The sequence below is a fragment of the Microcebus murinus genome, chromosome 1 (genome assembly GCF_040939455.1).
Source record: "Microcebus murinus isolate Inina chromosome 1, M.murinus_Inina_mat1.0, whole genome shotgun sequence".
Classification (NCBI taxonomy): Eukaryota; Metazoa; Chordata; class Mammalia; order Primates; family Cheirogaleidae; genus Microcebus; species Microcebus murinus.
This window is the reverse complement of record NC_134104.1, coordinates 162,545,389-162,560,747: the sequence shown is the minus strand read 5'-3', so window position 1 is coordinate 162,560,747 and position 15,359 is coordinate 162,545,389. Positions and strand designations below refer to the sequence as shown.

Below are 15,359 nucleotides of genomic sequence, written 5' to 3'. Positions count from 1 at the left end.
AATTTATTCTTTTTAATACTCATATAATGAGCAATTTTAAAATTATGCTTCCATTGTTTTTAGTAATATATACACTAATGCAAAAAAATCCTTTCATAAATCCTCACAAACTACTATTTTTTTTTTTTTTTTTTATTTTTTTTTTTTTGAGACAGAGTCTCGCTTTGTTGCCCAGGCTAGAGTGAGTGCCGTGGCGTCCTAGCTCACAGCAACCTCAAACTCCTGGGCTCGAGTGATCCTTCTGCCTCAGCCTCCCGGGTAGCTGGGACTACAGGCATGCGCCACCATGCCCGGCTAATTTTTTATATATATATCAGTTGGCCAATTAATTTCTTTCTATTTATAGTAGAGACGGGGTCTCGCTCTTGCTCAGGCTGGTTTTGAACTCCTGACCTTGAGCAATCCGCCCGCCTCGGCCTCCCAAGAGCTAGGATTACAGGCGTGAGCCACAGCGCCCGGCCACAAACTACTATTTTTAATAATTTATGTATATAACTTCATATCCTTACTATAAATGTATTCAAAAGCACTCTAGCATTGCTTTATGTAATTGGATTATACCATACACATCCTTCTGCACTTTGCTTGAGATGTTTGAGATTCATCCTTGTTGCTATATGAAAATTTAGTCCATACATTTTCACAGCTATATTGTACTTTTGCCATTTTTATTCTATTTTACTTATAATTTTTATTTTACTTAGTTTTTTTAATCCTATTTAGAGTTTTTGTTACAGTAATTCCATAATTTGAGTGAATATCTCTGTAATAGCCACTGATTATTCAGTTATACAATAACTATTGGGTTATACAGTTACACGGTTTTTCAGCTTTAGTTTGTTAATTATGTTGATAGATTTCCTAATATCGAATCACCTTTGTAAACTTCGAATAAACCCTACTTTGTTACTTATTTATTACTGAATTTCTATTTCTAGCTTTACTTCTGAATTTAATTTACTAATCTCTTAACTGGAATTTTTCAACTATTGTCACAAGTGAAATTAGTAATAGTTTTGTATTGTATCAGAAATTTTCATTAATGATATGTTGGCTTCTTTAAGGATTTTGAGACCTTTCCACCTTTATCTATGTTAGAATTATTTAAATAATAAGGGATTCATCTGTTTTTTTGTGTGTGTGTTTTGTTTTTTTTTTGACACAGAGTCTCACTTTGTTGTCCAGGCTAGAGTGAGTACCATGGCGTCAGCCTAGCTCACAGCAACCTCAAACTCCACTCCTGGGCTCAAGCAATCCTGCTTCCTCAGCCTCCAGAGTAGCTGGGACTACAGGCATGCGCCATCATGCCCGCTGGTTTTTTCTATATATATTAGTTAGCCAATTAATTTCTATTTATAGTAGAGACAGGTCTCGCTCTTGCTCAGGCTGGTTTGGAACTCCTGACCTCGAGCAATCCGCCTGCCTTGGCCTCCCAGAGTGCTAGGATGACAGGCGTGAGCCACCGCGCCCTGCCAGGATTCATCTGTTTTTTAAAATAAGATCAAATTCAGCTGTGAACCCCTCTGTGTCTGGTATCTTATCAATGGTGAATCTTTAATAACTTCTTAGTTTCTTTTTAGAAAATTTATTTATTCAGGTTTTACACTTCTTGGAATAATTTTGCTAAGACAATATCAATTTACTCTAGTTTTTATTGTCATTGGTGGGCATAACAATATTCTCTTAGAATTCCTTTAATATATACCATATTTGTTTCTCCTTTCCCATTCCTCTTCTTATATATTTCTGCTAGTATTTTTAACTTAATGTATCAAAGTTTATGAATTACCTACTTTATTGTTTTCTTTTTTAAAAAAAAAAAAAACCAGCATTTGGGTTTATTTAACCCTTCTAGAGTTTTGTTTCATTAATGTCTGCTTTTTATTCTTCTTTCCAGCTTCTTTTTCTTGCTGTTCTTTTTCTAATTTTTTCTGATAAATGCCAAGTTCCTTCATTATTTGTCTTTCTTCTTTAAAACAGAAGGAATTTAAGATTATAAATTTTATCTAAGGGACTTACTATATTTTGGTATAAAAGTCTCCTTGCCTTTCAATATAGTTTGAGAGTTTCCTTTTGATTTCTTCTTTTATCCAGACATTATCCAGTAGTGTTGTATAATTTGAGGAAAATTTTCCAAGTGATATAAAGCTTATCACAGTACTGTTTAGCATAGGATAAAAATCTAAACTTTTTTTCCTGGCACTTGCTTAAACAAGTAACACTCAACTGGTGACACAGCTATATGCCAAGAACCCATACATAAGTCAACTTTTTTAAGCCAGTAAGTTCAAAAGAAACATTTTAAATAATGAAGAAATTTTTCTTTATTTAATTTCCTTAAAGTTGGCATGAAAGATAGGTAAAGTTTCAAAAAACAATGCAAGAATTTAATATTGCTGAAATATTATACTAAGAGTAACCCTGAACAGAAAGGTCATCCTCTCAACTTTCTACAGCATTTTCTTAACAGTGTCCCTCACAGCTAAATGGAGAAGAATAGGAAGAAGTTTAGAAAGAGGTGCATTCTATAATGACCATTTTCCTTGGAAATCTGTATATATGTTAGCATAGTTAAAGGGCCTGAGAAGTCCTGCTTATCTTAGGTTAACTAAGTATATCCTAAATGTATTTGACTACCTCATCCTATTATTAATTAACACCTAATAATTTTCTTTGGGACATGCAAGCCAAGAAGACAGACATTTCTCAGAATGGCAGTGTAATCAAATTCTCTTCTTTACTGTGGGTTATTCACAGGTGGTTTACTGAATTCAATTTACTATTTGCTGAATGAAATGGTACCAGAGGAGGTGTGATATGGCAGCAGTAGACATAAGAGTGTCTAAATGCAGCTTTTCCCAGTATGGTCACACACAAGTTGCATTCTCTTAGTAAGAACTAATCAACATTTTGCATCAAAATGCAATCTTTCTTTTTAGTTTTACAATTGTAAGTGGAAAGTCCTAAGATATTGGCCCTATCCAAATTCAAATATCAAAACCTAACTCCCTGAGGAGGCCAACAAAACCCAGTAACAATAATACTGCCGTTGCAACATCAGTGAAGTATATCCACAAATGTGCACATCAACACACACACATCAGCACCATCATCACTGTTATCAACGCCATCACCACTTCCATGGTACAAAATGTCAGAGTCTGATGACTTAGTGTATTACCAGATCAGAGTATGTTCCAAGAAATGAAAGCAGAAACTTGCCAAATGGCTGCATTGTCCATATTAAACTAATACAGTGGAACTGTACACCTTTGGTTTCTATCCACTTACTTTTATAATTTAGCCATACAATTTCATGGCCACAAACTAGACAGTGAACTAGGTAGAGCCAGGAAACTTCAGAATTATAAAAATGAAGACCAATCTACACTTACTTAGCTAGAGAACTTCTAGTTTCAAAAACTGTGAGACATGAAATTTTATTTTATACTTGTGATAGGTAATATTAGCTGTCTACCTCCGGCTTCCCTCTTTTTTCTTGATGACAAAACTCTGCTTTTGTTTGCGTAACAATGCACATACAACCTAGAAGGATAAATCAAAATTGATACGTGCCAATTATGGATCTCCTTGCTTCTCCCTTTACTAGTTAAGTAACTTCCCAGGCTTTTCTGTAGCTGTAGGTAGCTATGTAGGTTACCTACCTGTGTGGCCAATGAGACTCAAGGAGAAATCTGCTAGGAAGACTGTTCTTTCAACACAAAAAGAGAGCCACACAAGAAGCTATTTTGTCCACCTCATTCTTTTTGCCTGGGACACTGGTGTGAGGAAAGTGATGCCTAGAACTTGCAGCTATCACCTTTTGACAATGAGGCAACAAGCAAACGCATAAGACAACATGTTAAGGATAGTAGAAAAGGAAGACAATAAGACCCTGGATCCCCAAAGATATCAAGTCAACTGAACAAAAATGAACCTGACTCCAGACTTTCCATTAAGTCTCATTAATAATAAACATCCTACGGTTTAAGCTTGTCTTGGTTGGGTATGATGTCATTGAAGCCAACTGCTTCCTAACTGACACCACAGTGCCTTATGTTTTCATAATGTGACGAATAATATAAATTATTAACATTTCAGAATTTAAAATTTTAGAAGACTAGGAGACTTTTAATTTTTCACTGCATATCAAGCTGTATTTAAATTACGTTTATAAACATATAAAAGCATGCAATGTTTTGTAACATTAAGTAACAAAATAAAAAATTAAATAATCTTAAGATAAATACTAGGAAAAAAATCGATCCATACCCGTACCTTTCCGTGTATTCTCTGTCACATCTACCCCAAACTGGATAATGTCACCAGAAAGAATTTCACATGGTGGACTTTCTTCAGAGCCTCGACTCAATCGCTGGCTATTTATAAAGGTACCATTACTACTTTTAGTGTCTTGGAGATAAAACTGTAAAAAAAAAAAAGAAGAAGAAGTCTGAGATAAATAATAATAATTCCAACCCACTTTTTTTTGGTATTTTTTTTTTTTGAGACAGGGTCTTGCTCTGTCACCCAGGCTGGAGTACAGTGGTACAATTATAGCTCACTGTAACCTCCAACTCCTAGGCTCAAGGACTCTTCCCACTTCAGCTTCCCAAGTAGCTAGGATTATAGGAATATGCCACCCAACCAGCTAATTGCTATTTTTTTTTTAAAAGATGGGGTGTCACTATGTTGCCCATCAAACCCACTTTTAAAAAAATACTTCCAAAACTTTGCAAACTACTAAAAGTGGGTTTTTCCTCTATCAACTCAAACCACTCATTTCAGCTAAGGTTCTGTTTTTACATACATTAATATGAAATCAAGGCCAGGCGCGGTGGCTCACGCCTGTAATCCTAGCACTCTGGGAGGCCGAGGCGGGCGGATTGCTCGAGGTTGGGAGTTCGAAACCAGCCTGAGCAAGACCCCGTCTCTACTAAAAATAGAAAGAAATTAATTGACCAACTAAATATATATATATACAAAAAATTAGCCGGGCACAGTGGCGTATGCCTGTAGTCCCAGCTACTTGGGAGGCTGAGGCAGGAGGATCGCTTGAGCCCAGGAGTTTGAGGTTGCTGTGAGCTAGGCTGACGCCACGGCACTCACTCTAGCCTGGGCAACAAAGTGAGACCCTGTCTCAAAAAAAAAAAAAAAAAAAAAAGAGATCAGAACTCATTCCTTGGTATTAGTTTAAAAAAAAACAAAAAACTAAAACTGGGTGATTTAAAATGCAGCTAGATGAAATGCTGCAGCCACTTTGGAAAACAGTTTGTTAGGCCCTCAAAGTGTTAAACATAAAGTTAGTATTGACCCAGGTAGATAGTATTGACTCCTAGGTATATATTCAAGAGAACCAAAAACATATGTCCTCACAAAAACTTGTATATGAATGTTCACAGCAGCATTTTTCATAATAGCCAAAAAGTAAAAACAACCCAAATGTCCATCAATTGATGAATGGATAAACAAACATGGTGTATATCCACACAATGGAATATTATTTGGTAATAAAAAGGAATTAAGTACTGATACATACTACAAGATGGATGAACTTTTAAAACATTATGCAAAGTAAAAGAAGCCAGTCACAAAAGACCATATATTATATGACTGCATTTATATGAAATAGCCAGAATAGGCAAATCCATAGAAACAAAAAGTACTAAAAGGGGCTGAAGGGGCAGCTGGAGAATGGGGAATGGGTACAAGGTTTCTTTCTGGGGTGATGAAAATACTATAAAATTTGAGGTCACAGTTGGACAACTCTGTGAATAAACTGTAGTGAAAACCACTGAATTGCTTTTTTGGGTTTTTTTGAGACAGAGTCTCACTTTGTTGCCCAGGCTAGAGTGAGTGCCATGGCATCAGCCTAGCTCACAGCAACCTCAAACTCCTGGGCTCAAGCAATCCTTCTGCCTCAGCCTCCCAAGCAGCTGGGACTACAGGCATGTGCCGCCATGCCCAGCTAATTTTTTCTATATATATAAGTTGGCCAATTAATTTCCTCCTATTTATAGTAGAGACGGGGTCTCGCTCATGCTCAGGCTGGTTTGGAACTCCTGACCTCAAGCAATCTGCCTGCCTTGGCCTCCCAGAGTGCTAGGATGACAGGTGTGAGCCACTGCACCCGGCCTGAATTGTATACTTTAAAAGGTCAATTTTATAGTATATGAACTATATCTCAAGAAAGCTATTATTTAAAAAAGAAAAAGCCAGGCCGGGTGTGGTGGCTCACGCCTGTAATCCTAGCACTTCTGGGAGGTTGAGGTGGGCAGATTGCTCGAGGTCAGGAGTTTGAAACCAGCCTGAGCAAGAGCGAGACCCCGTCTCTACTATAAATAGAAAGAAATTTATTGGCCAACTAATATATAGAGAAAAAATTAGCCGGGCATGGTGGCACATGCCTGGAGTCCCAGCTACTTGGGAGGCTGAGGCAGTTGCTTAAGCCCAGGAGTTTGAGGTTGCTGTGAGCTAGGCTGATGCCACGGCACTCACTCTAGCCTGGAAAACAAAGCGAGACTCTGTCTCAAAAAAAAAAAAAGAAAAAGAAAAAGAAAAAGCCAGAAGACAAAATTCTATCTTTCCATCTCACTCTGACTTTGTAACTTTGTTCCTATGATGTCTGGGTTAAATTAAAGGAAATGTTCTTTATTGCACAGGCAAGGGCAATTGTTTTTAGGTAGCACCTAAAATTAATAGCTAACAATTAGCTAACCCATTACCCAGCACATCTTCAATAAATTCTTTGTGCAGATTTGAGCTACCAGAAACTAAAATACTGGAATTACCTACAAACATACTACTTCCTGGCTTGCCAAACTTGCCTTGCATAACTTGTGTAATCTTCCTTCTTTAAAAGGGCAAGGGGTAGCAGAAGGCACAGGAAGCCTACCTGTTTATCACTTACCAATCCTAAAAGAAATTCAGAACAACTGGGATCAAATGCAATAAACTTACTAGGAAGAACTAATAAAAAAGAGATAGCTTTCTTTTTTTTTTTTTTTGAGACAGGGTCTCACTTTGTTGCCCAGGCTAGAGTGAGTGCCGTGGCGTCAGCCTACCTCACAGCAAACTCCTGACCTCAAGCAATCAGCCTGCCTCCGCCTCCCAGAGTGCTAGGATTACAGGCGTGAGCCACCGCGCCCGGCCAAGAGATATAGCTTTCTTAATGTATTTTTCTGCCCTCTTCAGCCCTACTTATTCTAGCAACACATTTTCACTGAACTCCTTCCTAAAGAAGAAAGGAAAGGCGCCTAATACAGCTTATATTAAAATATACTTTATGCCACCAGGCTTTTCATTTAACCTTAACATTAAAGCTATAATAAAGATATTACTTTCATTTATAAATGAGAAAAGTGAGATGCAGGCATGTCAAGCATCTTTCCAAAGGTAAGACAACTAGAGAACACAAGTGCAATGATTCAAATAAAAGAATTAAAAGGGCCATTTTCCCCTATTACTTTACACCAACCTTTATGTTTCATTTATCCTCAGTCCTCCCACAGCTCTCTTCCAAAATGAAACATGATAAAAGACTAAGCAATTTGCAGAAAATGAGAAAATAATATTTCATTTCATTAATTCCTAGCTGACAATTTAAAAACCACCAGGCTGTTTATTTGGCTCTGTTTATAATTCCAAACAGACTTACTTTGGCTAGCAATTTGCATATTTAATTATAAACTATTAATAAAGAAAATTGTGTTAATATTTTGTAAGTCTATTTGAAATTTACAGGCATTAACATTTCACACCAGGGAGATAACGACGGGCAACACTTTCAAGAAAAAACATTTATCCTCACAATTTTTTCTATACTAGAACTTACTGTTACACTGAATAAGAGAGTTGCGTTTTGTTTTGTTTTTTAATAAATACACTCTTGGGAAAAGTGGCAATATCGGGATTTTGGTTTGGTTATTTTCAGTAATGTATGCGTGAGCAAGTCAAATAAGGAGATTATACTAAATTTATAGTAATTTTCAAATTTCAAGTTCTGAAAGTTCTCAAGTAGGTTATTAGGTCAATTTAGGGGGTTGCAACTGGCATTTTTTTTTAACATAAAAGAGAACAGAATAGAAATAAAGATGAATGAAATATGGTCCAGTACTGTTTAGCAAAACTTTGTTGAAAAATAAAAACAAATGTATACAAACAGTATATATGGAGATATATATGTATGTATCAACATAAATACCTCATGTTGGTAGCTCCTATATAACTCTAAAACCACTACACATTTTCAAATTTAAAAAATTTTAAATCAATATGAACCCAGGTTCTTTCTATTCTGACATGTCTATATTACCATCACAATATTTTGGCCTCCATTTAAGCTTGAACATATAATTTACACGAGTTGCTCATTCTTCCTCTGCTGTCACCCTGCTAATGGCTTCTTTCCAAATACCTTAGAATAAAATACAAAGTCCCTTACCAATGCAGCCTATATAAAGCCCTACATGATCTGGTCCCTGTTCCCTCTCTGAACTTAATCACCCCCACTCTTTTCCTCCCGCATTCCTCTCAGTCACACTAACCTCCACTCATGCCCCTGATCCCTGTACTTGTGTACAGCTAGAGTACTAAATTATATTAGTTTAGTTCCCTGCAGAAATAGTTTCATTAATACGATTTAACCTTCTGCCCTTTGCTGTTTTGAAAGACTGATGGTCTACAACTCCTCTAAAAAACAATTTGCCATTATTCAGGCTACACTGTATAAAAGTTATTCTATTTTACTATCAGGTTAGGTTCCCAAAGGTATAAAAATATCAACTTGTTTGCAAGGGCATGGAAAGGGACTACACTAATAGTCCCTGGGTGCATTTCCAGCAAGTACGTATATTAGTTAATCCTTTGTCACTTTTGAACCAAAAATATCCTCCTCCTCTATGCATCTAAGCCTTCTTCTATCAGGCTTTTTTTTCCCCTTCCCCCTTAAAGGAAATCAGTTTGGACCACACACAAGCACGCACACGCGCACACACACACACACCAGTTCATGCCCCAACTTTCTTTCCCAGTAGCCTAAGGAATGTCCTAGCAGCTCTTGTGTTTGCATTAGCCACTGCACATTCACTTTGATGTTGGGCAGGTGTGGAAGGAGCCCTGAATTTATAAAACCCTCTGTGGCTTGTGGCCAAAGGTTAACAGCTCCACGGTCATTATTTTCAGGCTTTATTTCTTTTATCAGCTCCTTTCTTTCCCCTAAATAAATCTTAAGCTCCCCCAAATCAGGTATTAATAGCAATCTTCCCAACAGTCACATGTCCTTGTCTCTTGCTGATTAACTTTAATGACACAGGAACAGGTTGCATAATTTGCTCTTTGGCCTTCAGAAAGTTCCTGCTACAGATTAATTCATTCCATAAACACATGCATTTTGCATCACTTTCAACTTTGCTATAATCTATAAATATTTTACATTTCCACTATCATAATGCACTGCTTCTTTTTAGCCCTTTTACATTGATAGGTTTTGCAATATCCAAATACCAGAAGATAATAATATTTGAACTAAAGCTCCAGAACAAAACACAAACATAGTAGACATGCCACAGGCCAGAGGCCATAAACTCTAAGTTCATACAGAGGAGTTTTTGTTTTTAATTTTTTTTTTCTATTTTTTTTTTTTTTGAGACAGAGTCTCGCTTTGTTGCCCAGGCTAGTATGAGTGCCATGGCGTCAGCCTAGCTCACAGCAACCTCAAACTCCTGGGCTCAAGCAATCCTCCTGCCTCAGCCTCCCGAGTAGCTGGGACTACAGGCATGCGCCACCATGCCCGGCTAATTTTTTCTATATATATATATTAGTTGGCCAATTAATTTCCTTCTATTTATAGTAGAGACGGGGTCTTGCTCTTGCTCAGGGTGGTTTCGAACTCCTGACCTTGAGCAATCCGCCCGCCTCGGCCTCCCAGAGTGCTAGGATTACAGGCGTGAGCTACCGCGCCCGGCCTGTTTTTAATTTTTATTTTAGTTTTATTTTTCTTAGAGATAGAGTCTTGCTCAGGACAGAGTTCAGTGGTGCAATCATAGCTCACTGCAATCTCAAACTCCTGGGCTCAAACGATCCTCCTACCTCATACTTTCAAGTAGTAGGGATTACAGGACTGAGCCACTGCACCTGGCCAATACAGGGGAGTTTTTTAAAACATGAATGCATACAGCCAAAGGGCAAATGTAAAAAATAAAAAATAAATAAATAAACATGAATGCAGAATGACTTTGGGGTAGATGGCAGACAGTACAATATAGATTTTTAATCTGCCTGAATCACCACCTAAAATCAGAGTGACTAAGATAGCAAACCCCAAATCCCATGCACAACATTGACAACAAAAGTGGGTAAGATAGTATCCACACCAATCTCAAAATATGAGTGGGAAAACCACCAACAGACACAAGACCTGCATGGAATCTATGCAGGATACACAGGGAAGCAAAGGGGGCATTTGAGGGACTTGAGTACAACACCAAAATGGCCACCAGGTATTCACTAGAGAGTATAGAGGTCAGTGTAAAAGAGAATAGGAAAGGTTACCTAATCCAGTAACAAGTGAGTACAAGGTAACTTCCTTAAAAAAGGCTGGAACAGTTTGAGCCATATAAACTCTTAAAACCAATCTACCAACCAAAGCTACTTTCCAGAATAGGGCTCCATATTGAGGGAAAGCTGCTGGGAATGGAACCAAAATTGAGTGGTACAGGGAAAACAGAGACAAGGAAAGAAAAGGTCCAGATAAAAGTGGAGGAGAAAGGAAGCCACCATATTTTTGAACATTTTACAAAAGCAACAGAAGAGGGAGCTCTGTGAATTTGAAAAGTTACCCTGAACCATGACCCCTTTTTAAAGTTCAGGGAAACTAATTTCATATAAAAATAAGCAACAGAAAAGTATCAAGGTCATATCCCATACAGTTATTTTAAAAAGAGAGAATAAACAGCAGAATGACATCTTTGCAGATAATGAAAGACAGACCTTGGGAACAGATCAAAATTGCAACCTTCTATTTAAGAACAAGCTAAAGGACATTAGGAAAATAATTCAAGACATGAAGGAGAAATATAAATCACAATTACAAGATTCTAGAAAAGGTGAATGAACTCAAAGGAAAAGAAATAGAAGGAAAAACTCATTTCAGAAGTAAATACGAACGAGAAGAATCACAAGAATAATTAAATATGACAAATAATGCCTTAAGAGAAATAAAAGGTAAAAAGGATGAAATTTTTTAAAATCACACAGTAATAAAGAAAGTGACATATGCAAATGGCAGAATAGGAAGGTCCAAGCCTCTGTCCCCCAATAGAAACACTGAAAAACAAGCAGAAACTGTCAGAACTTACTTTGTTAGAACCTTGGAAAACAGGGAAAGGTTTACACATACCAAGTATACACTGAATCAAAAAAAGACAACTAAGAAATAGTAGATAAGCTTTGTGGTATTACTTACCCTTGTCCCATACCCCTCTCAAACATAAAAAGTCACACACAAGAGTCAGTCTCTCTCTCTCTCTCTCCCTCTCTTGCCATGTGATCTGCACACACCAGCTCCCCTTCGCCTTCCACCATTGAGTGAAAACTTACTAGGTCCTCATCAGAAGCAGATTTTGGCACCATGCTTCTTGTACAGCCTGCATAACTGTGAGCCAAATAAACCTCTTTTCTTTATAAATTATCCAGCCTCAGTTATTCCTTTATAGCAACACAGACTAAGATACCCTGGTGCCTGGTTTCAGAAGAAGCAGAGCAGAACTTATTCACAAGTTATTGTGTCTGTCTCAATCTGTCTGGAAGTTACCTGAAGGACTGACACAAGGCTCTCATCTTTGTTTTGCCTAACTCAGAACTCACCCAGGCAAGTGAAGTGGCTGGCATTGCTTAATAAGTGGGATTTATCCCAGGTGTTCAACTTTAAAACATTATTTTATACTATAAAAGTGCATAAATCAACCACATATATAGAAAAAAGGAAAAAACCCACACAATCATGTCAATTGATGCAGAAAAGGCAACTGATGAAATATAATATCTTTTCATGATAAAAAAACACTCAAAAGGCTAGGATTACAAGGGAACTTCCTCAATACGATAAAGAGCATTTATGAAAAAAACCACAGCTAACATAATACTCAATGATAAAAGACTGAACGCTTTCCCCCAACATCAGGAACAAGACAAGCATGCCCACTTTCACCACTGCTATTCAACACTGTACTGGAAGATCTCAAGACAAGAAAAAGAAATAAAAGGAACCCAAATTGGAAAGGACAAAGTAAACTATGTCTATTCATAGATGACAAGATCATATATACTGAAAATCCTATCAAACCCACATAAAAAACTATTAGTACTAATAAATCCAGCAAAGTTGCAGTTTACAAAATTAACATACAAAAAGCAATTATGGGCCAGGCGTAGTGGTTCACGCCTGTAATCCTAGCACTTTGGGAGGCCGAGGCGGGCAGATTGCTCAAGGTCAGGAGTTCGAAACCAGCCTGAGTGAGACCCTGTCTCTACCAAAAATAGAAATAAATTAATTGACCAACTAAAAATATATATAAAAAAAATTAGCCGGGCATGGTGGCGCATGCCTGTAGTCCCAGCTACTCGGGAGGCTGAGGCAGTAGGATCGCTGAGCCCCCGAGATTGAGGTTGCTGTGAGCCAGGCTAATGCCACGGCACTCACTCTAGCCTGGGCAACAAAGTGAGACTCTGTCTCAAAAAAAAAAAGCAATTATGTTTCTAAACACCAGTAATCAAGAATCCAAAAAGGAAATTAAGAAGGCAATTTCAGGGCCGGGCGCTGTGGCTCACGCCTGTAATCCTAGCTCTTGGGAGGCCGAGGCGGGCGGATTGCTCAAGGTCAGGAGTTCAAAACCAGCCTGAGCAAGAGCGAGACCCCGTCTCTACTATAAATAGAAAGAAATTAATTGGCCAACTGATATATATATAAAAAATTAGCCGGGCATGGTGGCGCATGCCTGTAGTCCCAGCTACCCGGGAGGCTGAGGCAGAAGGATCACTCGAGCCCAGGAGTTTGAGGTTGCTGTGAGCTAGGCTGACGCCACGGCACTCACTCTAGCCTGGGCAACAAAGCGAGACTCTGTCTCAAAAAAAAAAAAAAAAAAAAAAAGAAGGCAATTTCATTTCCATCTAAAAGAATAAAATACCTATGAATAAATTTAACCAAGGCGGTAAAAGACTTGTGACTTGTATGTTTTAAAACTACAAAATATTGCTGAAGGAAATTAAAGATGATGTAAATATTAATAAATATAAAGATGTCCCTATATTCATGGATTGGAAAATATTATTGCTACGGTGTCAATACTACCCAAAACAATCTACAGATCTAACATAATCCCTATCAAAATTCATACATCGTTCTTTTGATTTCCTTTAGTTCTTTTGTTCATGTTTTCCTTCAGTTCTTTGCGTATATTTTACATAGTTACAGTCTTTGTCTAGTAAGTTCAATGTCTGGGCTTTCCCAATGATGGTCTCTGCCAATTTTCTCCCCGAGTAAATGGGCCATAATTTCCTATTTCTTTGTATGTTTTAATTTTTTGTATGCTTGTTCATTTTTGCTTAACATTTTGAGTATTGTAATATGGTAACTTTTACCACAGAAGAGTCAAGCTCTTCTCTCTCCCCAGGGACTGCTGCTGTTACTTGAAGGTGGCAGTCAGCCATTTGTTTAGTGACTTTTGCACCTATTTTTTGCAAGGACTATATTCCTTGCCATACATGGTCACTAAAGTCTCTGTTCTGTTATTTCTGTGGTCATCCAGTGTCCGGAAATGGAGATTTTCTTAAATGCCTGGATCCAATAAGAAAAGACATGGGAGCTGGATGTCATGGCACCATCTATAGCCCCAACCATACAGAAGGCTAAAGCAGGATTGCTTGAGTTCCAGGAGGTTCAAAGCCAGCCTGGGTAACATAGCAAGACCCCATCTCTTAAAAACAAAAGGAATAAAGCAGGAAAGAATGGGGGTTAGGGAGTATTCAGTCTCTATAAATCCCCTTGCAGACTTGACACTGTTAATCCTACAATCCTCCACATTGCCTCCTTTCCCTACTTAAGACTAACACTCTCTAGTCTTTGATTCCTAACTTCTTATGAAAGTCCCCTTCATTTATGAAGTTTACCTGAAGTAATTACATAAAGCCAATTTCAACTCTAACTCCATCATTGAGGCAATTTATTTGTTATTCATTCATTCTTTTAACAAAGTCTCACTCTGTCACCTGGGCTAGAATGCAATGGCATCATCATAACTTACTGCAATCTCAAACTCCTGGTCTCAAACAATCCTCCTGCCTCAGCCTCCAAGAAGCTGGTTCTACAGGCACACACCACCACACCCAGCTAATTTTTCTATTTTGTGTAGAGACAGGGTTTCCCTCATACTCAGGCTAGTCTCAAACTCATGGCCTCAAGCCAATCCTCCCATCTTGGTCTCCCAAAGTGCTAGGATTACAGGCGTGAGCCATCGCACCCAGTTGGCAAATCATTTAGTCTGTTACATTTACTTGGCACCTATCTTGGAAAGACTGCACATCCAAGGCCAGATAACCTGGCTTACGCCTATAATCTTAACACTGTGGAAGGCCGAGGTGGGAGGATCACCTTGAGGCCAGGAGTTCGAGGCCAGCCTGAGCAAAAGTGAGACCCTGTCTCTACCAAAATAGAAAAAACTGGCGGGGAGTGGTGGCACATGCCTGTAGTCCCAGCTACTCGGGAGGCTGAGGTGGGAGGATCGCTTGAGTGTAGGAATTGAGGTTGCAGTGAGCTATGATGATACCACTGCCCTCTAGCCTGGATGACAGGGCGAGACTCTATCTCAAAAAATAATTAAAAAAAAAAAAGATGGTACATCCATAAAATCATATGGAGAGCAACCCTAAACTGAGAATATATTAGGAGAGTATGAATTAAGTACCAAAATCCTGAGAGGCTGGTGGGAAATACAGTTAGGCATAATCGGTTGCTAAGGAGGCATTTATGAGTGAGCGTGGTAATCAGAATGAAAAGGCAAAAAGAAAGAGGAGGAGGAAGAGAAACAGGTATTACAGCAAATTTATATATAGTTCAGGCCCACAGAGGGTAACCAAAACCAAAGAAAGGAACGTTTGGAGAAATGCAAGATAGACAGAGTGAGCTATAAAGAGAGGGCGTTAGGCATTGGAATAAGAAGTTGGGATATAATATTGCCTCTTAAGACAGAGGCAATATTAAAGGATTTGATGAAAATATTGTTTAGGGAGATTATACTAACAGCTCTGATGATCTGGCAGCTGTGTGTAGGATGAACTGCAGTAGGAGTCACTAGAAATAGGGA

The 15,359-nt window shown here is 38.1% G+C and overlaps 1 protein-coding gene across 32 annotated transcripts in view; it reads right to left on the bottom strand.

Moving 5' to 3' along the window:
* Positions 1–15,359, bottom strand: part of SLMAP (sarcolemma associated protein) — a 178,536-nt gene that overhangs the window by 102,073 nt on the left and 61,104 nt on the right. For 18 of the 32 annotated variants that reach the window (XM_076008874.1, XM_076008882.1, XM_076008878.1 and 15 more), the window contains exon 2: positions 4,279–4,426. In XM_076008874.1, coding sequence (XP_075864989.1) covers positions 4,279–4,426 — 148 coding nt within the window. Of the gene's footprint in view, positions 1–4,272; positions 4,427–15,359 lie in introns of all 32 variants that reach the window. The other 14 variants (XM_076008880.1, XM_076008870.1, XM_076008919.1 and 11 more) reach the window with 1 other exon arrangement.